The following is a 25368-nucleotide window of genomic DNA, read 5'->3' as shown; positions in this document are numbered from 1 at the left end:
TTTCTATTTTGGTATTATTTTTCACAAAGTAATGCCTCCCCTTTCACTCTTAACCTTTTTTGAGTATCTTATTATTGCTATGCTACAAATTTCTGCTATGTCAGATAATGTTTATGTTTGTTATGTTAGAATTTTCTGAAAGTTTTAGTATCTGATATTAATGGAAAGGAAAACACCCCCATGAAAATTTTTTCGCTTAGTGTTGAAAAGCTTTGAATGTTTTTAGGCCAGTCTGACTTTGAGCATGTGACATAGATAAGTAGTCATGGGTAATTTGGAAGATACTTCTCATTCTAAAGATGAGATGGATAGTGAAATAGCTAAATTGAATATGTAATAGGTAATTATCTAGTTCCTTTTCCTAGGCAGAATGGAGATTTCCAAATAATCTGATGACCAGAAAATGGCAATTGTTTTTATTAGCTCAATCCCCAAGTTTGCTGCCAAAAACTTCACTTTACAGGGTATCATAATGCCATATTGCAAATTTAAAATAAAGGCAATTTTAATTCAGCTGTTCCCCAATCAACCCTATGTTAAAGAATTAGACTAAATTTGAATCATGTCTAGGTGTCAGTTTTTTCTGACAGAACAAGGCTTTTGGTAACTTTTGTTTTACAGTTATTGCTAATGTAACTCATTCTGAGGAAGAATGATGAAATCTAGCATCTCAATAATCTTATTGTAAGGTATCTAATGATTTTTTCTCACCCATTTGCATTTACTCCATTTTCATTGCCTTCTGGCATGTGCCATTTATTTGAACAGAAAAATATCTGAAGACTTAATCATCTTCATTTTATACATCATATCCTGGACATTTCATTCCAAGGTAAGTATTTTTGCCAGCATTCTTCTCGTTCTTCTAATAATCATCGGGGCCTTTGGTGGAAAAGTGTCTTTATCAAGCTACTTGGGGGAATTTCTTATGTGTAGCAATTGGAATTTTAGTATGAAGCCTAACTTGATGTTTTCCTTAAAATACTACCATTGGAACTTTGAAAAATATCCTAAATGGGTTGTATTAAGTGCCTAAAAGTATATTATTCATATTGTGAAATGTTAATTTTTATATTTCTACTCAATTCCTCTTTAAATTAATTTGTGTTTTGAAAAGGTTTTGGTATATACTGATATTTGTTATGTCATAATTTAATAATTAACTCAGAAACATTCTTAATGATTGTCATCATTCTTTCATTTGACTTTAATTCCCTAGTTTGATTACCATTTTCCAGAATAAATAGTAATTGAAAATGAATAAAAGAAAATTTGTCAAATCTAACAACAGATGTGGCATAGCATTCCATGAGAATAATTGTATTAATACTATATACTTGGACTAATACCTAAGAAATTTCAGTTTCCTTGTATAACCACTTAATGTTCTTCTCACTCAATCAAATCACATAATCGTTCAAAGCATTGCTGGATTTTGACCATTGTTGGTTCTTCGTTGTATTTTTGGAAATATTACGTATGTGGAAACTTTGTCAATGGGGCATTACTAGGGCCCCTTTGACTAGGGGCATTTTTTACTCTTTGCAGGTATCCCCCTTTACAATAAATACCACTACTCAGTTACTGCAAAGTTTAGAGTATATTTTGTACACGAAGATAAATGATAAAAATGCATTATACAGGATTATTCTGCCGCCGTGGCATCCATTTTGTATTAACTATGCGTTTTATTGTCAAAGTTATCATTAATAGACAAGTTCGGTAATGGCGATTCTCATGCTGTTAGTTGTTTGGTCTACGTTTTATTAGAGAGAGATCACATCGTATTTCTCTAATATCTATATTAATGTTTTTTCTAATGTGATAATCGGGGCATAACCTCAGTATAAAGTGCATTTTAAATTACCATTTCAATGCTCAAATCTCACGTACCTTTTAAATCGCTAAACAAAAGCCCCCGTTTGTGGGATTAGGCGATGTGCAGAAGTTCGCTTAGTAGACAGTTAATAATTTAGTGTCACGTTAGTGTACATGGACCTTGTCATCGAGCGGTAAGATTTTTCCTCCGGAATGTTGCCATTCATCCTCGCTCTGATGCTTAAGCTTGGCTCCATTTCTAGCGCCAAGATTATTTTTGGTTTTCTCCATTCCCTTACGTGACATATTTGCTCCACTACCATCGAAACGGGGTTGAGTTTTTTTCAGAATTGATTTTCCCCATTTGTGTCATCGCCAAGGTTTTATGTTCCCAGTCATTATTAGCATTGGGGAAAAACGTGAAAAATGAAAATGTTTGTGATGTTTCGTTCACCTATAAAAGTTTTCGTGGTAACATTAAAATACCTTATAGTTTTGGGAGATAACTGCTCGCTCCTTCGGTAAAACAACCCTGATCGAATTAAAGTAGAAACTAATTTATGGTTAAATTCATTACTCTTCGTCGAATTCATCCAATTGAACGAAAAATCGCATGATTCGAACAATGTTCAATTTATGAAAACAATAAGGCGGGCGGAAAATATTCGGGAATTGACACTTGTAATAATCTCGTTAAGCTGATGGTGTTCGGTTTGACAAGAGGATCCCATCATCATATCTGTAAGAAGAATGACCGTGTTAATTCGTTTCCTGGTGATTCGTACATTACAAGTATTGTCCTCTTTTAACCGTTCAGCATGTATATAATCGCGACGCTCTCGCCGGAGTTAAGTAGCGGCCGACGGCTGATGTCACGGTCGAGATGTGCTCAGAAAATCATACAAACTTTAGAATAGGTTCGAGTATTTTTCTAATGCATTTCATTCCTCTTTTGACTATTTAGAAGCTAAATCTTGCGAATTCAGTGATACGTATTATCACATGTTCGAGAAGTAATCACATGAATTGAACACGAACTGAAATAATAAATATACATTTTTTCAAGTTTCTCCATTAAACAAAATATAATTATGTATTTTCACCGATATACTGGCAGTTTTCATTGGTGAAAAGTGACTTGAAACAAGTGTGCGGACTTGTTTAAGGATGCAATTCGTTTTTTTTAAGATTCAAGTTTTCCGACGGGAACGTCACTCTCGGCCTGATGTGCCACACTTCCCATCTACCACCTCTGCATCACTCGTGCGAAGACTCCTTATCCACTCTTTCCTTACCTGCCAGTGTCTAAGGTAGAATGTATGCTCCCCAGAGCAGTTCCCGAGTACATCCTCCTCCACAGTTTCATTGGAAACGTTTACTGTTGACCATAAGTCCCTTATGTTTTGTGTCCTCCCCTCGCCCCAAGCTCTACTACTATCGCCTACGAATGCGAAGGATGTAAGGCCAGGCTTATATCTTGTTAGGGGTACAATTCGTGCGAAAAAATACATACCCATGCACTGCATGCGTATGTCTGTAATATGTATATCTAGGTGGCGACGTACATCTCACCCCTTTTCTTCACTTGCCGATAGCAGTAAGGGCTAGAAAACCGACTCGTGAAACCTTTATCCTGCTGCCGACCCCTGAATCGCCTTTCATTCCGATATATACCGACGAGTATACCGCTGTTTTCTCCTATTACCATTCGCGGTCGAAGGGTCTCTACAAGATTACGGGACAACATTTTCTTGATCATCACCAAAATTCCGAATAATGTAAAATAAATCAAAGCATAGATTTATTGATAAATGAAGGTACATTTTATGTGGTTTACTCCTCGCTCGCGATTTTTTATTTTCGGCTTATTCTTCAAGAAGGTAACGAATTGTGCACCGCGTCTACATGCATCGAAGGAGCAATCGTGATGTCAATCGGGCTATTCGTATCATGATACCAAATAACTGCAAACCTCCTGCTCCCATTTCCTAAATTCTGGCAATAATGAAATACAAATATATGTCCTGGGCTCCAAAACTACAAGCAAAGCAATCTTTTATTTAGTTAATCCATCAAAATTTTAATAATATTTTCATTGATTCATTATATACCCATGAATAGCTACGCTACAGAGTAAAATGCTGGTACATTTATGTACCTCAGTGTTTGTTGGATTATCCCGGGAATACTAAGCAGTCAACATAGTGGCATTAGATCTTGGAAAACGAATTTTTATCATTGAAAATATCGAAAGAGCCTGGAGTCCTAACAATTTAATTTCTGGTCAACCTGTTTGTTCATGAACTAATGGATTATACTTTCGTTCCCTCCTCGCATAAAAATTATTTTATGTTGATTTAGAAGTCATGCAATACATTAAACCAAACATTCAGTTTTGATGATTTGGCCAGTTGTACAATTGAGCGATCGAGGTATAGTTTATTGATGAAAATAAATCTTTGCTGGATCATTGTATCATGCTTAGTTTCGGAAAAATTAATAATTAAATGACTCACAATTGCATGATATTACTGCGTGAGGCATCTTTATCGAAGAAAAGAACGAATGGCTTTCGACTCGTTTTCGTTCCGCGAACAATAATGAACGCGATAAAAATACGGAGGCAATCGATACCTTTCTCTGCTCTATTGCTTCTTTGATCTGCTTTCCATCACGTAGGAAATATCAATCCGTCTACAATTTGTTTTTTACACTTTGGCGCAAATATCTTGCGTTGGTAAATTTCAGGGCAAATTTATATTGTGTTGACTTGGAAACGTCCCATTCCGGCTCAATTCCCCGGTTCCTCCTGTGCTTATTTCTAGAACGCTGGACGCTTATAAACGTTAGGACACGACCAGGGAAACTGAGGGGGCGGGGGGTGTGTGTGTGTGCGGGGGTTTGCTCGAGTGCCAACAGAATGAATAAGGCGCGCCTTCGTGCCAGAGCCTGTGCAATGGGTCCGTCGGGGCAAGTGCACCAGTCTCGTGTGGAACGGTGGGGCTGGCTGTGCCTGAAAGACGTCGTGAGATGACACGGTTATTCAAGCAATCCGCCTGTCAAATCGTGCCGAAGTCTTTTTGAGCCTAATGGGTGATAATAACAGGAAACAATATTTTTCGGACCGTGTGACCTTTCTCGGTGCAGGTGCATTGGCTATGTCAGTGTAAAGGACGCTTGAGGATTTCTTTTAATTGGTGTACATTGATGAGCACGTAATTTCTAATGAACGAATCATTTGCGGCCAAACTTTTAAGCAGTTGACTTTTAAGCGTGATCTTCAATTATGTTCCGTTGTTGTGTGGTTAAAAAAACGCCCTATTTTGAGGGTAGTTAGCCCATTCATCTGCAATAGTTCCATGATATGTTATATCGGGCTTTGCTACACGGAAGAAAGAAATTAAACCAAAATGAGAGTCTTGGTTTCTGTACTACTGGTTTTCCTCGTTGTGGTGACCGGACAAAAGGGTATATACTCATTTTTGGATATTGAACTTTATATTCGTGTTCATCATTCCTCGCCTTATAATTAAATAATCATGGAGTGCTATTTTTCTTCTAATATTGTACTTGAAGGGAACGAGTGTTCACAGGACGAAGACTGTGAAGAACATCAATCATGCGGTTTCGGATATTGCAAGTGTTCACTTGGATTTGTCAAGATCAAGAATTCTTGTCATCAAGGTTAGTTTTCCTCGACGATGAGCAGACGTTCATGTGAAGTGTCAAGATTGTATCTTAGGTGCGAGGTTTAGGTCACCAATCTTATTCATTCTCCCAGCAGTAACTGGTTTAATTTTTCTTAGGTTCTCTATGCTGCTCAAAAAATAAGTGACACCTCCATGAAATTTGTGTGCTATTTTGTTAATTTCTGGAGTCATGAACTTCGATCAGTCATCATTGAGGTCAAATATTTTGAACATTATTGTTCGCATGACGAAGCGAAACTTTCGTTTGAAGTAATAAGTAGTTATAAGCAGGGGGTAGCGAGATGGAAGATTTTGAAATACAATTTATGTTTGAATACCTACATCAAACGTGTTCATGAATTTCCTGTTTTAGTATTAAAACAATAATACCCGCTGATGCATTCATGAATGGTTTCCGTTCAAAGTAAATGTAGAGCCCTCGTTTGTCAGTGTAAATGGTTATTTAAAATGTATTCAAGCAAAATATGTTCGTGTTGTGCATTTGTGATCTAAACTTCTACGATACGAAGACGTGTAATACTTTTCAGGAGCCGTCTATAACCTCTAATCGGCCGATCATTCGGACACATTTGGACAGATTAGAATGTAAAAGCTTGGCGTGTTATTTCCAATCAAAAATGTTAGGATTAATATGCTAACTTACAACATTTTGGATAAGGATAGGAATAGTAAAAAAAAGGAAAGGAGATTGTTGTTTAATGCCGGAAACGCCAAATGTAGGTAGGCATCACAGGCAAAATCGCCGTTTTTTATATTTTAAATCACTTTTAACAAATCTTTGTGTGTGCTTATAAAAACTGAATTCACAATTACGGGAGGCTCGATGAAATTAAAATTAATTTTAGGATACGAATATGATTGAATTGCATTTACGTCAGCCATGATTCCATTATTTTATGACGATTACTTTAGTGAGGTGACTGAGGTGTTGGTGCGACATTATCTTAGCGGTCAGAGAAATTTCAAAACGCAGTCACTAAGGGTTCAAAATAATACTTCAATTTCTCTCACCTTAATATGTATCTGCTTTATTCCATTCATTTTTCTGCATATAGCACAATTAATATATTAAATTAAGTTCCTGTTATGTTTTATGTGGCAGATCCACAATCTATTAATTCGAACGTTGTCTGATCAGATGGATTGCAGCACGGAGAAAAATGCGAAGATGACGTCCAATGTAGCAGTGATCACCGCCTTGGCTGCAAGGAATTTAAAAATGGATACAAAATATGTCAATGCAACAAGTGAGTAATTTAGCACCCACCTCAATAATGGTGTAAAAATTATTAATTATATTAGAATATTATTTTTATTATAGTGAAATATTCGAACACTTTTAGTTTGGAGATAATAATATATTTATTATAGTACCCTGCAAGCCACCACCAGGGTGTGTGGCAGGGGGTTAATACGCACCAGACTAATTTTGACCCGTATATGACCCTACCGGACAATGTTATTCTGATCCCTTATCGTTCGTAGAAAACACACGACTAACTTAGACCTAGACTTCCTAATTTAAATAATTGTTGGAATACATTAATGCATTGGGAATGACCAAGTGGAATGGAATCGAGCAATACTGATCAAATCTCTGGCGCTGTGAAGTTTCTACGTCGCTGGAGATATCGATTGTTATTGATTCATATATGGTTTATGTTGACGTCTAAGAATGAATTCACCCATCCTGTGAGGATTTTTTGGCTCTATATCTAGTACAGTCTTAGACACCTAAAAAAATTGAAGTGGGTTCAATCTACATACTTCTGAACCCTATGCTTCACGCAAAACGTCCCTCCGGCGAGTTGACTCTCTCGCTGGTACTCTGGCAAGGTTTTGCAATTTTTTCGATTTATGCACACCCATATCCGCCAAGTTCCACTTTAAACAGTTCTCTTGATTTGGTGTAGTATATCCCCGCATCGTGAGCCCGAGTAAGGTAAAATTTTATGAAATATTTTTATAATTCGCTTTAATTTTTTTAAATTTTATTTATGGGTGTAATTAGGTGTTTCTGAAAGATTATAGATTAGTTAGCATGTGTTAAGCGGTTCACAGAATATCAAATGTTTTGCTTAAATTTATGTAGTGCCCTGCAAGCCTGCGCCAGGGTGTGGCAGGGGGTGAATACCCACTAAACTGATTTTGACCCGAATATTTTTACCCTCCCGCGGTCGGATAGTGTTATTCTGCTCCCTTATCGTTTTGTGGAAAACATGACATATGAAATCTATCTGTTATTGACATAATCTCTCCTACCGTAGTTCGATGGGGGTAATAATACATTTCAACGTCACTGCTAAAGAAGCATCCTTGCAAATTCTGCAAGAGATTTAATCTGTAATTTAACCTTCGCTACGTAAGTAATTCCAAGCCTAGCTGCTCGAATAATTTTGATAGGCTACTCAATTTTTCACGACAACGTTTTACAAATCTTGCTCCTCTACGCTGCACGCGATCCAAATCGGCAATCAATCCAACTTCGTCAAGATCCCAAATTCTAGAAGCATATTCTAAATTAGGGCTAACGAGTGAAAGATAAAATTTCTCTTTAACCCTTCCATTAAATTTCCCCAATACTCTTCTAATAAATCTTCAATTTTTGTTGGCTTGCCGTCATCTTCCCCGTTTATGTTTTACACCGGGGAGGTAATGAGTGAGGATAAGACTTAAGTATTTAATGGAGTCTACTCATCCTATTTCGGTGTTCCTGATGCAGTAGGCGCTCGGGAGGGAAATGCTCTTTTTCCAAAAATTCATCCCTGCGCACTTCTTAAAATTTAATTCTAATTGCCATGTGTCGCACCAGCTTTGTATATCGTTCAGGTCATCTGCAAAAGGTGCTTTATCCGCTGGATTACGGATACCTCTGCAAACCACAGTATCGTCGTCAAAAACGTACGTGTCGTCCAGGTGAATACGGAGTTAATGTCGTTTTCGTAAAAGAGGAATAAAATAAATCCCATAGCACTTCCCTGCGAAATACTCTAAGTCGCTTCTACTGCATTTTGAGCTTACATCATCCATGACCGCTCTTTGTACCCGACTATTCAAAAGGTCTTTGATCGAACCCAGGATATTCTATGCCATATGCTTCTAGCTTTGTGAGTAGTTTACCACGAGGTACTTGCCGAAAGCTTTTTTAAAATCTAGAAAAACGGCGTCCATTGGAACATGCCTCTCTTACGAACTAAGTGTGTAATGAGGAAAGAGGACCAGTTTTGTCTCACAGGATTTACCTTTTCGGTAACGGTGCTGATTTTTCAATAACACTTGACTATCGCGATGTGTCACGATCGAACTAGCAACTATATGTTCCATGAACTTGCATGAAATGGCTGTGAGGGTGATAGGTCTGTGATTGCTCATTTCCTCCTTCTCTTCGTTTCTAAGTATTGGTGTTACTGTAGCCGTTTTCCAATCACTGGCAATCGTGTGATCTACCAGCGACTTCTAACATATTATTTCTAGATTCGGCGCAAATTCCGAAGCTAGATCCTTTAATATACGAGCGGGTATTTCATCGGACCCGGAAGATTTATTAGGCTTGATATTTTTCAGCAAACGTTCTATTCCATTATATGATCTTTCAATTTTGCGTATCGGTTGCCAGACACGATTTGGGAAGCAATCGGAGGTATTCTGTGAGATATTGGTGAAGACGCTTTGAAAAAAGGAGTTTAATCAGTTAACCATTTCCAAACTGCTGTGTACTCTTTCACCTTTATCATTTTCGAGGGAATTAACTATTGACTTATTTCCCTGAACCTCTCTGACGTAGGACCAAAATGCTTTATCATTCTCTTTCAAATTTTCCGATAATCTTCTCCTTTAGAAATCTCTCAACGCTTTCCGTTATTCCTTCTTGGTATTCACCCTAGATATCTTACAATCATATGTGATATGTTCCTTTTGTCAATTGAGATATCATCCTTAATATTTTCCATATTGGCATGACATGGCCTTTGACGTCGCAGTGCTTTTATAAGATTCGCGTTGCACCATCTAGGTTCCGTGTTATATTTTATAAATTTACTAGGAATGAACTTGGAAAAGGCTACCGTATTAAATTCCCTCTTTCAAAGCGTCTTCACTAATATCTTACCGAATGCCTCGGATATCATATCAAATCGTTCCCCTCTACCGTTGCCCAAATTGTAGTCTCATATAATGGAATAGAACATTTGCTGAAAATTATTAAAATTAATTAATCCTCCAGGCTTGATCAAATACCAGCTCGTATATTTAAGGAACTAGCTTCGGAAATAGCGCCGTATCTAGAAAGCATATTTAAGAAGTCGCTGGTAGATCACCAGGTTCCCAGAGATTGGAAAACGACCAACGTAACACCAATATTTAAAAACGAAGACAAGTAGGAACCGAGAAATTACAGACCTATCACCCCCACATTTATTTCATGCAAGTTCATGAAAAATATAGTCGCTGATTTGATCGGGACCCATCTCGATAGACAAGAGTTATTAATGGAAGATCAGCAAGGATTCGGATAGGTTAGATTCTCCAAGACACAACTTCCGTTTTTGTTTATTTCAGTAGATGCCCCTTCTTTAAATAAGGAAATTTTATTTTTTTCCAGATTAAATCAATTGGATTAATTGGAAGGATGTCACTTTAGCAGTGTTATTTAAAATGTGTCATTACTAACATCGATCTACGGTAGGAGAGATCATGTCAGTAAAGTTGGAGAGGATAACTGTAGAACAGATGGATTTAAGATGTCATGTTTACCACGAACGATAAGTGATCAGAATCACATTGTTCGACCTCGGTAGGTTCATTAGGGTAAATGTGATGATCTGGTCAAAGAGAAATGTTATCTCTGATTGGTTAGGCCTCATATGCTGCAAGTACATGGAATCCTCTCGAAGTTGGATTCATTGCCGAATTGGATCGCGTGCAGCGTTGAGGAGCAAGATATTTGCAAAAAGTTGTCGTGTAAAAATGACTAGCGTATCAAAATTATTCGTGCAGCTAAATTTGGAATAACTCACGGAGCGAAGGTTAAATTACAGATTAAATCTCTTGCATAAATTTGAAGGACGTCTCTTTAGCAATGATGTTGAAAATGTATTATTACCATCGTACTACGGTAGGAGAGATCATGTTAATAAAATTAGAGAGATCAAGTCTAGAATAGATAGATTTAAGATGCAACTTTTTCCACGAACGATGGGAGATCATAATAACATTGTTCGACCGCGGTAGGGCCATATTCGGGTCAAAATTAGTTTGGTGTGTATTCACCTCCTGCCTCACACTCGGTGGTGGGTTGCAGGGTAGTACAAAAAGAGAGTTTTTCGGGCTCAGTACTTTTAATTGAATAGTAGTAATCCAGTAATAAGAATACACTAAACTGGCGAACATAAGCTGCGGTGTATCACTTGTGAATAAACTAACGCGCCCGTAAAATAATATTTCTCAAGAATTTTTGTGAAGAATTTGAGACTTAATTTTATGTTTGGACAGAAAACAGGAACACAGAAATTTCACAAATAACATCCATGGACTTGGATGGTTTCACCACTGGGTGGCATCATCTGATAATGATTAATAATAAATAATTTTAAAATTATTAATTTTATTAACATTATTGATATTATTAATTTTTTTAATGTTATCAACATTATTACTATTATCAATTTGATGTACTTTTCAATAAAAATTATATATAAATTGGTGTATTGCTCTGTTTCTGTTATCTGTGTAATGGAGTAATTCCACCGAGTAACGGCTAAATCAGCGACTTAAATTTTGATTTTGACTTCACGTTATTGGCTTTTGGACGGAGCTTCTACATGGGATCCATTAGCAATAATATGTTATTAGGACTTCTTTAGGTCACGTTAGAGTTAAACTAATATGATACACGCTTTTCAACCATTCGACATTAATCATCGATAACCGTAAACAATTAGATCAGCGATTTGGCAACACTTTAGCTTGAATATGACGTTAATGAATTGTTGAAGGGACACTAGTCGTAAAGAATAAAGGGAAATCCACCTGCCTGACCTTGGGCTTGTTAGGTAAAGGGCGGGAGCATGAACGATGGGAACGGAATTATTCAATGGAGAATGGGGAAGGCTTTTGTGAAACTTGTTTCATAATCCCTGGAAACTGGAAACTCGAAATTATGTGTGATTCCGGTTCTCACAGAAGTCTGGCCCATGTCTCTCACAAGGTTTTCTTGACTCCTGAATTCAAATCTGGTCCTTAATATTTCTTTCATCATTTTTTACATTGTATTTTCAGAAAAAACAGTTATTTCGTCATTTAGCATAACATTTCTGGTGATTTTGTTAAATTAGTGGAAAAGGCTAACTGCATAAATTCAACCCAAATATCCTGTATACACGGCGAAGATTTATTATATTTTTAAAGCATGAGCCGGTCTCATAGTCGATGGTGAGAAGTTACTTCCTCCCATTCCTAAATTAACAGAAGAAAAACTTGATTTTTTATAAGTATGTTTATATTTCATCAGGGAATTGGGTTAGTGCGTTGGCCCATGTGCCTTCTTCCCACTCTGTGGGTCATGGTTCGAATTCCGGAGGGGGCAAAATTATTCAGAGGTATCCCGATCCCTACGTGGAAAGAGCTTCAAGTAGAATACGCCGTCCATTACATGGGACGTTAAACTCTGGCACCATGTTAATATGAGGCTAAAGCCGACCCCGGGTACCCCCGGGACCCATGCCATATTCCCAGAACACTGTAACTCTACCAAATTGCCCGCTTATCCCCAATGGTCTTACATATCGCCATCCTTCTGAAATAACGACTACTACTAGTAATAGTATAAGCTATTCTGTCCATGGGGTAAAGCTCAGGTAACACACCGTAAAGCTGGGGTAAAATGTCCATTCTCCCGTTGGTACGTCATTAATTTTTCAGGGCTCTTGTGATTTTACTGGCCTGTTAGCTTACTTGCTGTTAGAAAATCTCTGCTAAAATTTATCCGTTCGGGGTGCCAGTTTATCAGCATATTTATTTAACTGGGTAAATATTATTAGATGGTTAAATAATCTAACGTTTCTTATTTAATGTAAGCCTTCTACACTTAAGTTTCACGTCTTACGCCCCACGGTCAGCATAAGTGTGACGTTTTCATCGACCTAAGCATCGTGAGTTACGAGAAGTGGATCGTCGTCGATAAGAGGGATCGTCCCTAAGTGATCGTCGATCAACTGGAACTGTTTTCCAAGACTTGCAAAACACCTAGTGGAATAAGTGGAACAGAAGAGGGGAAGAACGAAACAGTCTCATTATTGGTTCGTTTATTTTGCCAAAAAATAATGAAATAAGCATTGAGCAAAAAAATACATGTACAAGTGCAGTAAAATCCACCCGTTTCAACAATATGATAATGGCATTGCCACAGGAAAATTACCAAACGCTTTCCCTGGAACGGAATTTCAAATTTATCGGCACGCCCGCACTTAGAAATTTCCTTTAATATAACCATACCCTTTTTTCCCTAATCTCCTGTCGTACTTACTCAAAATAATCAATATCATTTATCAATCTGCAAGTACATTGAATAAAAACTTCATCTTTTACTCTTCTAGGCATTACGATTACGACGAAGACTTGGAGGAATGCGTCAATGCTAGAAATATGACGGAACTTTTACACCTCATGCAAGAACAGTGGAAATCATACGGTGAGTCAGCTTTATCGCGAGGTATAATTGATATAATTTTAACCTATGGTGAAAAATGCCAACATCCAGTGTTTTTGTATTTTTATTTCATTAATACAAATTTGCTTGCACTACTTGATCTCATAACTTTATATTTGCTGCTAGACGTAAGAAATGGAACCTGAAGATTAGTGCTTTCGTTGGCTGTAAACTGAGAGCTCCCAAGTTCTGTAATCTTAAGTACGAATCTGGCAATTTGCCAATCACCTTGATTGCTGTAAATGATTTATTGGTGTTTCTATTCTGCAGTGAAACTCAAAATATTGCTGATATACTCTGCGAAGAACGATCAAAAGATATTGAATATCAGCGAATATAATCCGTTGGATAACACCACAACAATTTAAAGTATTCAAGAATCTATTAAATGTTCACTAAACGTGGTCTACCTCGTCTGAGGCGAGCATTGGCACTTGGCCTTATACTCCTAGCAATTTGATACAATAGATGTTCTCGCCGTGTAATTTGTTCCCTTTAAAAGTATTCATTTTATTATTTATTTTATTATTATTTTTATGATATACGAGTACCCTGAAAGACACCCCCATGGCGTGTGACAGAGGGTGATTACATACGAGACTACTTTCGACAGAAAATACTTCCTACCTTTCCTTATTATCGCGGTCGGATAATGTTGTCCTGATCCTTTATCGTTAGTGAGAAATCTGGTCTACACTTACTCTATCTAATTAAATTTACATGATCCTTCCTACCGTATTATAATGGGGCTAATAATATATTTTCAAAATCAACGCAGAAGAACCCTCTTTCCAATCTTTACATGAGATTTTATGTGTAATTTACGAGCAACCTCCGCTCCGTGAGTGATTCCCAAACTACGATAGCTCCTCTAATAAGTATATTGGATTCGCTACTCAGTTTATCATAGCAACGTTTTACAAATCTAGCTCCTCTACGCTGCACGCGATCCAGTTCGGCAATCAATCCAACTTCGTGAGGATCTTATATACCTGTACTAGCAGCATATTCTAAATGAAACCTAACGAGCGAAAGATAGCATTTTCAACCTTTTCATCACATTTCCCAAGTACCTAGGGTTTCCAAATTCCCGTCATTTTTTAACCTTTGGGAATCGAGAACGGGAAATCATATTTCCCGAGAATTTCTGATTTTTTTTTTTTTAATTTTCGGTTATCACCTGTAATAATGACTTTAGCAGTGAATGCTAATTCACAGAAAATCCGCAGAGAAGGTGAGGCAACTGGGTTCCTGGCCCCGGTGTAGTTGGGCCAGGAACCCGGTTGCTCCGAGAGTTTGTTTGTTTCTAGACACTCCTATGTGTACGTAATCATAATAGGCCAACGCAAAACTCGAGTATATAAAGTTTTGAAAATGGACGTCTACTGGAAGTTCATGACTCGTGCATATTTTGCCCTGAGCGCTAAATAGGGGTCACTATGGTATCATTTTGCTAGGTTTCTCAAAATATTTACAATGTAATTAATGCAAATCCTATGGTATACAGTGATTTTTTTACATATAGTATATCACACAATGTATTAACATTCCCAAAGTCATTTAAATTATTTTCAATTTACTTAAGCATTGCTGGAAATCAAATGCAAATATTATTCGTTTGAAAATTTAAGAAATACTTCAAATATTTTTTATTTGAAATTTTTTAAATGAAACTTAAGAAACATAGAGCGTTAATTGCACAATCGTGCTCTTATCTTTGTAACCACATTAGTCAGACTGTTATAAGTTTGTCTAAAAAGCATCTTCAAATTGGGATTGAGAGAATGCGTTGCTTCATATAAGCTCAATTCCTTCCTTAGAGAAGCAAATATTTTGTCTGCGTGCATAGGGATAGGCTTTAATGTTGAAATTGATTTTGCTTTAGTCAATTCACACTTCAGATCAGATATTAATTTAATATCAGAACTCTCTGTAAGGACATACTTTATTTTTATTCTTGAAACTTCTGCTGTAAATGTTCCTTTTAAAAGTCTTTTCATTAATGAATCGCCAATTTCATTCTTACTTGACAAGGCAAAAAATGTATTCTCTTCCATCTCACATAGGCAACCAACGTTGCTCAAGTACTTAGTTAGAGACATAAGATATCTATTTCTACGTTTAACCAATTGAGATTTTATTGCCTTTAAAAGAATTTGGCTCATTGAAGAGTTATCTTTTTCTAAATTACTAAACAGGAACTTAACTATTCCTTCACTAAAGAGAAGATTCGCTTCTCTATTGCTTAAGGCTTCAACTGCTAATCTTACAGGTTGTAAGCAATTAAACATGCCTCTCAATATTTCATTATACTCTTCTTTCCATAAGTGATCGAGTTTCAACTCTAGTAAAACAGTCTTAGTGGGATTTATGATCATTAAAAATCTCTCTATCGTTCTCTCCAGTGTCTTCCAATGTGTTTTAGAGTTAAAAATAACTTCTAGATTCCTCTTTTCACTCCTGGTTATTACTTGCTGCAAAATAGAATTTTTTACTGGAGTATATTTAAATATTTTCACAGTTCTTTGAACAACACTAATATTTATTTTCACAACCTAGGATTCGACTACAGAGTCGTCTTAAGGTGAAATAACTAAGGAAATCTAAGGTAGTTCACCCGTAGATGACTATATAGTAAAATACTGGATCGTGAAGATTAACATTTCTCTGTGTAAACAAAAAACTGTTTTCTGTTCTCATTGATCAAATGTGCTCGATTTACAAGGGCTAAAATTAGCTGGTCGGTTGATATCTGATTCTGGTGTCGCGTATGCATGTCTGTTGGCGTGTAACATTGTAACTTTAGATAGCGATAAATAGGAAAAAATTCCAAAATATACCGAATGAGTAGTACGTTCGTTTACCATGGTGGGTGTTGCTCGATTTAAGAAATAAATCCCAAATAAATTTCTGGGGATTCGGGAATGGGAAGGCGAAAAAAATTCCAGAGAACGGTGGGAAGGAATTCCCGTCCGGAAACCCTGCCCAATACTCTTCTAATAAACCCAAATTTTTTGTTAGTTTGTCCACATATTCCCACATAGAAAGCTTCACCCAGGGGAGCTCGTGAGTGAGGTTAACGCTCAAGTATTTAATTAGGCCTACACTTTCTATTTCGGTATTTCTGGTGCAGTCGGCGTTCGGGAGGGAAATGCTCTCTTTCCAAGAATTCATCACTTCATACTTTTTTAAGTTTAATTCTGATTTACAAGTGTCGCACCAATGTTGTATAGATCTAAGGTCATCTTGCATTAGATTTGGTGGGATCAAAGAGAGAGTCAAAGTAAGTAGAGAATTTATCAACGATAAAAGAGGAGTGAATTTTGTGTATACACTATAGTGTCTGTGGTTGTTTGCTCAAAGGTTATCTTAAATTAAACGTATGTGAAACTATATTTTTCTTTCAGATAAACTTGAAAGTGAAGCAAAGAAGGTTTTCGTTGGTTTGGTGACCGCTGGTTTGCTCTCCATTATCCTTGGAATCATGTTTGCAGGAGGTTGCATTGTATATGGCTGCTGCATTCCACGATGGTGAGTACTTACTTTCATACCTGTATATGAAATTGCCGAGTCGTAATCATTTCGGGAAGCCTAACAACTTAGTTCATTTGTGCCATTAGGGTTAGGAAATTTGAGAGATTTGGAATTTTCAGGTAGCCGGGGAAGGGCGCAGAGAAACCCGTCGTCGACCTTAACCTACTCTGAGCGAAGGACTCCAAGGGACTCCGAATTTCGTGTCCTGTCCAACTGACGGCATGCTCCACTTATAGTGCTCACCATACGACACCCAAGACACTCACCACGGCACTCAAGTGTCGCGATACCTCTAAAAGATTCTGCAGGGATTCGAACCCTGGTCCCCGGGGTGGGCAGCTGTAATACAGTCGCCACCGCACCAGCTAAATCTCAGTAGTTTTCATTGATACGTGTTTAATAATACATGCATACAATTTTCGGAATACGATAATAGTCTAACCGCTGGATCCACTGCAAAAGCAAAACACATTTTCTGAGAAAATAGATTCATTGATCGTACTTGTACAAATACTTAAAATTCTTCAAAGTAGTCTCCCTTTGCATCAATACATTTGCGGAGACGTGTCTGCCACACTAGGAAGGCACCCTGAAACTCCTCGACGGAATGTCTCTCAGGAACGTTGTAACATTCTTTTGGATGTTTTCCATCGTCTCCCAATGCTTTCCTTCCAGCTCTCTCTTCAGTCTTGGAAACAAAACAAAAAGTCGCACGGAGGCAATTCGCGACTGTAAGGGGGCTGGGGGGACCACCCTGCGTTTTGTATGAAGCCATTATTTCGTTAGATAAACATTACTTTTACATAGGTGCTCCGGGCCAGGAAGTTGGCAACGATGGAGGACGTGTGGCTGGGGGCATAGTTATGATGGAGCTTGACCGTGCCTGAACGCTCCACGCTCCGTTTAAAAAAGTCGAAAAACACACTTCACGCAGAGGCAAGTCTTTCGGCTCGGCTGCTTGGTGCACACTGACGACCGGCTGCGTTGCAAGGGCAGACCCCCCCCACCACATTTTCCGACCAGTTTTACCGCGCTGCCATGAATAGTCGTTTCACAATAAAATTATGCGCATTACTTTCAGAACGACCATGTATGTATGTCGATAACTCTTTCGATATTTTCAAATTTATTAATCCACTTGATGAGCTGTAGCGGGGAATATATCGACCAGATCAGTTAACATTCAACGTCAAATCCACCATATTGTTAATATTGTTAGTACTAGAGATGGGTGATTAATCTATGGAGATAATTGAGACAATCATTAGTACCTAACTGTGATTAAGAGGTGACCGATCAAGCCAGAGAGAATAGGGACCCTCGGTATATTTTGCTAATGTTTTTCCTATTTCTTACCCGTCCTAAAAATTGTCTTTTATTCCAAAAATCTGGTCCAAATGTGCCACACCCCTTATATCTTTTCATATTTATTTCAAATTGGTTATTGCGGCAAATTATCATTTAACTTACTCTTAACTGATCGTTTTTAGTCTAGGAAAAAATACTCCTTTCGTTGCCATCACAAATGTATTCTCCCTCATTTGGGCATCATACGAGAAATTTATAATCAAGTAACTTTCAACAAATCCGTGACATTTACATAGAAAGGTCAAACATTTAAATAGAAACGTACTCAGGGCAGCTTGGATATAATTTCTCCAATGCGATATGTACGGAGTCATTATTTCGTTAGATTGACATTGCTTTTATATAAGAGCCGTCTTTTTATATGGATTGATAATTTTCTATAAAGTATTTCACAGTTGAAAATGCACGCAAAACAGTGGCTTGCAGGATACTGAAATAACTAAAATAATAAAAGCAAATGACTATGAAAATTCACTGTAATTAGGTATCATGTGTACGAAGAAGTTAAAAACAGTCAAAAATTTTAATTGGATGGTGGTTTTTGTGGAAGACGTAAAAGTCATCATCTGAATGCAAGTCATTCTGTTGCTCACATTTAGATCCTTGTCATAACTAAAATAAAATTGACCTAGGACAGAGAGTCTTTCTCCGATTGTGATCCGTGAATGTCTGAAGGCCATGTGCTTCCTTTTGTTAAGAAATATTTTTTACGATTTCTTCGTCACCGATTCTATAGTTGTAAATAATGACTTTAAAAAACACAACCAACCGCAATTTTAGTAAAAATTTATGCTCATTAGATATCGCTGAATTGTCGGCTAAAAAGTCAGAAAATGGAATTTCGACTGCACTACTTTCCGACGACAGTAACTCATCGTAATAGCAGTAGCTACTAATGCGACGTTTTAATATTTGCTGTAGTCGTAGCTAATATCAAAAGATAATAAATGGACGAATGAGTTGACTGTTTACTATTATGCTTGTGTTTTTACGATTCCCACTCCATTTAGGCATAGATGAATATCTTCTCATATGCGAAATCCTAAAATAAAGCATAGTTCGGAGTTTATGAGTTCACTAAGAGAAAGGAAGATATATACATTCAGGATGTATTCATTTGCTTGTTATATATCGAGACATTCATTAGAACAATTAAGATAGAATTAATCAATGCAGTACAGAAGGTAGAGGTAAATTGGAGCTACAAGTTAATTATCTCTGACTGCTCAGGTGCATTTGTTAGACGGATAATCATGATGGAAAGTGTTGGGCAGAGGGCTATAGCTTATAAGGGTTTTCCATTGTCACCTTTGCTTTTCAAAGTATACGGAGGGGGATTGGTGAAAGGGGCGTAGGAGGAGCTGGAGATAGCCAGCATCTGGAATGAAAGTCGGTGTGTAGTATTCATAAAATCGGTTATACATACTATATTTCCGGATGACCAAACTAGTTTTTAAGCCAGCCCATCGCTTTAAGTCATTGCTGAGCGAATTATAAAATCAGTATGATAGCTATTGGATGAAGATCAGTTTGAACAAAACAAAGAGGTTTTGAGAAAGAGGAAGACTAAATTAAACTTATAAGTCGGACGGTATAAAATAGACCAGGTGGAAGAGTTTACCTATCTTAGAAGTGTATTGGACCGATTGGTCAAAGCACGAGGAGAATAAGGAGAAAAACTGGGCAAGGGAAAGAAGCTCTTACGAGGAGGAGAGAGTTAATGAAGGGAATCGTTGAGGAAGAATCTTAGGAAAATATTTGTGGAAACTATGATATGGAGCATGGTTATATACGGTTGTGTACCGTGTTGTGCAAGATGAATGGCATAGGTTGATGTGGATGTGGAGAAGGTAAAATTGATGGAAAGGAAAATAAATAAACCATTACTAGGTACGGTGGGGAAGGTGAGAGTGTTGCTGGGATAAGTCCGCAGGATGCAGGAGAGGTAGATACAGAGAATTTTGATTAGAGAAGGACTGAAGAAGACTGTGATAGAGGGGAGAACCGTACGCAAGTGAGGTGAGGGAGGAAAAAATGGGGGCGTTGGCCGTAATGAGAGAAGGTAAAAATATGTAGTATTGAAGAAGAGTTTATTGTAGAGTAGGGTTTCAGGTTGTCTTGTTAGGCAAGGCTAAGAAGTGTAACTGTATTCAGTCTGTCAATTCAAAACCCACCTAAAATGGTAGTCTGCCAAAAAATAATCCACATCTTACCCTGCTAGCAACAACGAGGGCACGCGGCAGATAATATAAGGCCACAATACATTAGAGGAAATGTTGATAGTTGTCGTACGAACTGTTTCTTACTGTTAGAGTAAACTTTGCGATGAAAAGATGATTCTTTCAATCAGGCTGTTCGGTGCCGTAATTTATTTCGTAATCCTTAAATATTTGCTTTTACCTCATCTTACCGATCATTTGCTGGACCCAAGTATTCCCTCTGTGCAATTGTCAAACTCCAGTAATTTGTATTTAAATGATATAGAGTAATCCCAATTGTGTCTTTAGCTCATTTAAGAGAAATAGTTGATACCATAGTAACGCATTCATTTCGTTAGATTGAAAGTTTTTGTTTTGGGTTATGCAAAAAACTACAGCTCAATGGTTATATATTTACAAACTTTTAGGTGATAATATATCATGTTTTAAAAAATAAAAAGGAATTGTCGACATTGACACAACAACGTGAAAGTTTACTCATTAAACAAAAAATTATGAAGTTTTCAAGAAAGATAATAGCTAATATGAGCAATGAAATAATGAAGCAAAATCTAGAGCAGGTGGAGGTGTTTACCTATCTAGGCAGTATTTTGAACCAAATGGCAGAAGTAGTAAAGACAAGAAAAATAATTGCGTGAGGACAAGAAGCATTCACAAGAAGCTGGGAATTGGTGAAATAGATGTTGAGTACGGATTCGAACGGAAAGGCCATTTAAAACTTTGAAGGGAGCGTAGTTTTGTACGGCGCTGAGACAATTTCGTGGAAGCAAAATGATCGGCATTGATCAGAAGGTTTGGAATTGTGCGTGTGGAGAAGAATGAAGAAGGTGAAATAGACAGAGAGGAAAACAAACAAGGAAATGCAAGGCATAGTTGGGGAGTAGAGGGGATAGGAGAAACCCAAAGGAAATAGGAAAGATGGATATTGAGCATTTTGATGATTTTGAAGGATGGATGAATGGGATTTTGAAGACTTTGATAAAGGGGAGGAAGTTAGGCGAGCTAGGAAGGGGAAGGAAAAGGAGAGATATGTTGGGCGGAATGTTTGAAGGTAAAATGTGTGTGGATTGGAAGAAAGCTATATTGTGGTATCGGATTTTTGGCTGTTTCGTTGGGAGAGCAAAGAGATGTCCGCTTTTCCAAACGTTTTCCATCCAGAACCTACCTTGAAGGGTAGAAAACCAATAATAATAATTGTTTAATTTCTAACACCTTTGAAATAATTGCAATAATATTCTATAATTGCGTTTTGCAGCAGTCAACTCAAACCTTTTTCTACTCTCGAGTTTCATCCCGTTCGTTTAGGTAAAAAGTTGCTTATTTTTTAATTTCATTGATTTTAAGCTTGGTCTTGTCAAAGGTCTTAGTTTTTCGTGGATTTCACGTTATTAAATTTCCATTAAAGTTCCATTGGGTTCCCTTTCGACCCACTAGCTTGGCGCCTATTTTCTCCACCATCTCCCTTGATTCCGTACGAAGAGAAATCTCGAATGCTTTGTCAAGCATCGTTCCTTTGTTCCAACAACCATGGATTTCTTTGTTAACTCACTTTTGATTCCAGGAATTTGAGATTTTATAATGTGTTATCTCTGGGAAATCTTTGATTCTTTTAGGAAAATGGCACGAATCCCCGAGGAAGACTTCCAGACCATGCCACTGTGCCAGGTGACCCGCGAGGATGCCGTCCCAGCAACATCTGGAGAGCCAATTACACCAGCAGGTTAGCGTTTATTTGTTAATTATTTGAAATTTGTTCATGAGAGTGAGTATCGATTCCAATCCCATTCTTTGGGATAATTTAACGACTGATTTGTATCATAGGAACACAACCGAGCCCTTGGGATGATCCAACAGATCCGGGGAACATTTCGTCACACATAGATGACATAGTGTGAAAAGACGCCTTGCGGGCAGTTCATTGTATCTGCAAAAGCGCCAAAGAACGATTGGGTATCTTTTAAAATTTCTCCAAGATATTAAGGCATTGGAATATTACCATCGAAGGGAGGGCCTTAATGTTCATCGGCCAGAATAATTTCCTCCCCAAAGAAGGGATAAGATTAAGTCATTGCTTGCCTCAGTTATGAAAAATTAATTAATTTCATTTTCCTATAAGAGTGGAGTCTGTGAGATTTTTTAAATAAAATTTTTTACCAGAATTATTTTTATTGATACTTCCTCTCTTGTTTTTCAGTCATATTGATACCTGGACATACTCAATCGTGAAAATGGAAATAATTACATGGTGTTTGCAGGCTTCTTGATTTAGTACTTCCACTTGCTAGTTGTTTTTAAGTATCTACTAATGCTCGAAATCCACGAAAATTTGTGAATGTTTCAAGAGAAATTTTATGTCCATTCCAATGATAGACCACGCACAGCAAAAAAATTATATAACTCAGAGATAACAGACTTCATCATCAGTATTTCAGTCCGAAGATTGGCTACTGCAGCCTTCCATTTTTTTCTTTCTAATGCTAACTCCCTTATGCTGTGATAAGTCTTCCATATTACATCCCTCTTTGACTGTCCTACCTATTTATCCCTTGCAAATAGTAACGAATTTAATTATATTATCCCAACAAACATCTGACGAATTCATGATGCCATCTCAAAATAAATAAATCTTAAATTTGGCAACTTCTCTGAAAACCGCCAAGAAGGCGTGTGGTTGGGAGTTTTAGGTAATCAGACGTTAGTATTATTGGCAATAAATGGATACATTGGGACCATTTTCTCAGACATGAAGATCGTGCCTTCGGATGACTGCATATTTGAGGTTTGGCATTGGGCCATGTTGAAGAGTGATCAGAAGATTAAAAGCCTCACTTCAAGATCTTCAGGGCTAAATCTGTGCTTGTGAATGGTGGTAAATGTCTTTAAAATATTTTTCATTCCTTTGTCGGAACCAAAAGTTCGACTCCGGGGCTCTTAAGTTAACCTCCTCTTGCAGAAATAGGGACGATATTTCCCGCGATAAAAAACCTAAACTTGTCAACATCATCAATAATGGCTTTCATAGTTTTCTTTTGGTGATGTGCACTTTGAGAGGGCTGCAAAGAGGGATTCTCTCCATCAAATAAACGTGTTGGTAACTTTCTTGAAATCGTGAGAGCTATGGGACGAAAAATATTTTTTCCTCGTTTATTATTAATTTTTTACCGATATCAATCAAAATGAATACTACGCATTATTCCCTGTAAGAGTTCTGTTGCCAGATCTTAGATTTTCAGTCACAAGACGATATTTGCAATGGTTTATCCGTGGACCAAGGTAAATCCTCTGAAGGCCGAGCCACTCCCATGGCAAAAAGTTTCCAAAATAAGCTTAACTTTTACTCAGCGATGACTGCGACTTTCCCGCTGGAGTGCGCGATATTATCAAATACCTGAAGAGCAGAATAGCTGTATTTGATGGACGACATTGTGAACGTTCATCTTATAGGTTACAGAGTCTTAGGAGTAACATTAAATAGACCTGTACCCCAGTCGATGAAAGCTACTAATAATGCCAACGAATCCAGTCCTTCATTAGCTACTTAGAATTTCGTTACATTATGAATATAGGTGAAGTAATCACACAAAAGGGAGATTACCTTTGCTATGCATCTTGCTATGCTAAGTTAAGCATGTTATTTAGACATAGTACAAGCAATGCTAGAGTATCTAGTTCTATATTTCAACTTCCGTGTATACTATATTCATATTAGAAACTCCATCATAGCATTGTCCTATGAGATGCTCATACATTAACAATTTGCCGTCAAAAATTCTTCAATTGGAGAGAAGCAGCACCAGTAGTTGTGTTTACCAGATTTTGAAACAGAAAGAAATTCTCATGGATAGTGCGATAGCTCGTAGACCTAGTTAATACTGAAATAAATTTTCTCTCTCTTTCTGGAATACATCGATCTTTTCTTGAATCATAACGAAACAATTATATCCTTTCTATATAAGTAACTCTAAAACTTCAATGGCCAGAAACAAAAAAAATAACTCCAATTGAGCTATTAAGTGAATAGGTTTGACCATTTCAGAAACTCTCGCAGGAATGACATTGGCCTTTATTAGCAGGAAGTGTCCTGAAGTTATCGACAGTTATGAGTTCCCTTGGGATTGCCTGTCCTCAGCTTCCCATCGCTAGGACGAGAAAATGCTCCGTAGAACAGTGCGAGCTCGGCCTTGCCGATCCAAGCAGCGCTTTGAAACAAGGTCAAAATAGGTCCTCATTTCCGACCTGCATCCTTTATCACTATGTGTTTTGTACAATTCTCTATTAGCGTGACCTTAAAAATTTCAAATCCTTTCCTCTATATTTTAAAATCCCAGGAAAGGCATGTACTCCATTGCCATGGAAGTGATATCAAATTTTCTTCTTTGGCTTTTGAAATCGAAAGAGACAACCCCAACGTCGTTTCTCACAGAGTACAAACCTGTGGAAACTATTGGAGCAAACCCATGGAAAATTTGTGAATTCGGTTGCCATGAAATTATGATTCTTCTGGCCCATTATTTAACTGCTCACCTGACGTCGGGAGAACGGACTACCGTCGCACATTCATCGGAAATCCGTAGGTATGTATCACATATATTAAAACCCAAAGATTGATTTTATTCGGAGTTGGAAGGGGGAAGGGGAGGTGACGGACACGAAGGAGAGAAGCGAGCTCAATTTCAGAGTACTGGGTTCCGAAACGTCAACGTTCAAGACAGTTTAACCAACGTCAGACAGCCCAAACATTAGAGAGGCCAACCAGCAACTAAAGAGAGGAAACATAACCATCGCTCTAGACTACAACACCAATTCGCAACCCCGAATCTCCGGGATACAGAAACTCAAAACTAATTAAGCCTACCACCACTCTTTCTTCAATGGTCGACAAAAAATGCCATTAAATCATCTTCAATCAATTCTTAACCTATGAAATTCCCCTAAAAATTACAATTAACTTGTGATGTGGTGGAACCTATACCTACTGAGACTTAAAAATTATGTAGTATATCGAAACGAGTCA

General features: G+C 37.5%; 1 protein-coding gene across 1 annotated transcript; it reads left to right on the top strand.

Moving 5' to 3' along the window:
- The first annotated feature begins 4795 nt into the window (after nucleotides 1–4795).
- LOC139687758 (uncharacterized) lies at nucleotides 4796–22510 on the top strand. The gene is made up of 7 exons (XM_071585038.1): nucleotides 4796–5286; nucleotides 5395–5502; nucleotides 6667–6775; nucleotides 13121–13215; nucleotides 16641–16764; nucleotides 21968–22074; nucleotides 22176–22510. Exons 1-7 carry the CDS (start codon nucleotides 5229–5231, stop codon nucleotides 22247–22249), a joined length of 675 nt encoding a protein of 224 aa, XP_071441139.1. The 5' UTR covers nucleotides 4796–5228; the 3' UTR covers nucleotides 22250–22510.
- Nucleotides 22511–25368: the final 2858 nt, after the last annotated feature.

The sequence above is a fragment of the Hetaerina americana genome, unplaced genomic scaffold, assembly GCF_022747635.1.
Source record: "Hetaerina americana unplaced genomic scaffold, ioHetAmer1.1.p SCAF_2, whole genome shotgun sequence".
Lineage (NCBI taxonomy): Eukaryota > Metazoa > Arthropoda > Insecta > Odonata > Calopterygidae > Hetaerina > Hetaerina americana.
Note: the sequence above shows the minus strand (reverse complement) of the source record. Positions and strands in the feature narration are given on the sequence as shown.

What these genes read in the sequence shown, in the direction of transcription:
- LOC139687758 (XM_071585038.1), top strand. Translation starts at nt 5,229, where the DNA reads ATGAGAGTCTTGGTTTCTGTACTACTGGTTTTCCTCGTTGTGGTGACC. An exon ending in CAAGAATTCTTGTCATCAAG is followed by an intron (nt 5,503 to 6,666) that starts GTTAGTTTTCCT and finishes TTGTCTGATCAG; the next exon opens with ATGGATTGCAGCACGGAGAA. An exon ending in AGAACAGTGGAAATCATACG is followed by an intron (nt 13,216 to 16,640) that starts GTGAGTCAGCTT and finishes TTTTTCTTTCAG; the next exon opens with ATAAACTTGAAAGTGAAGCA.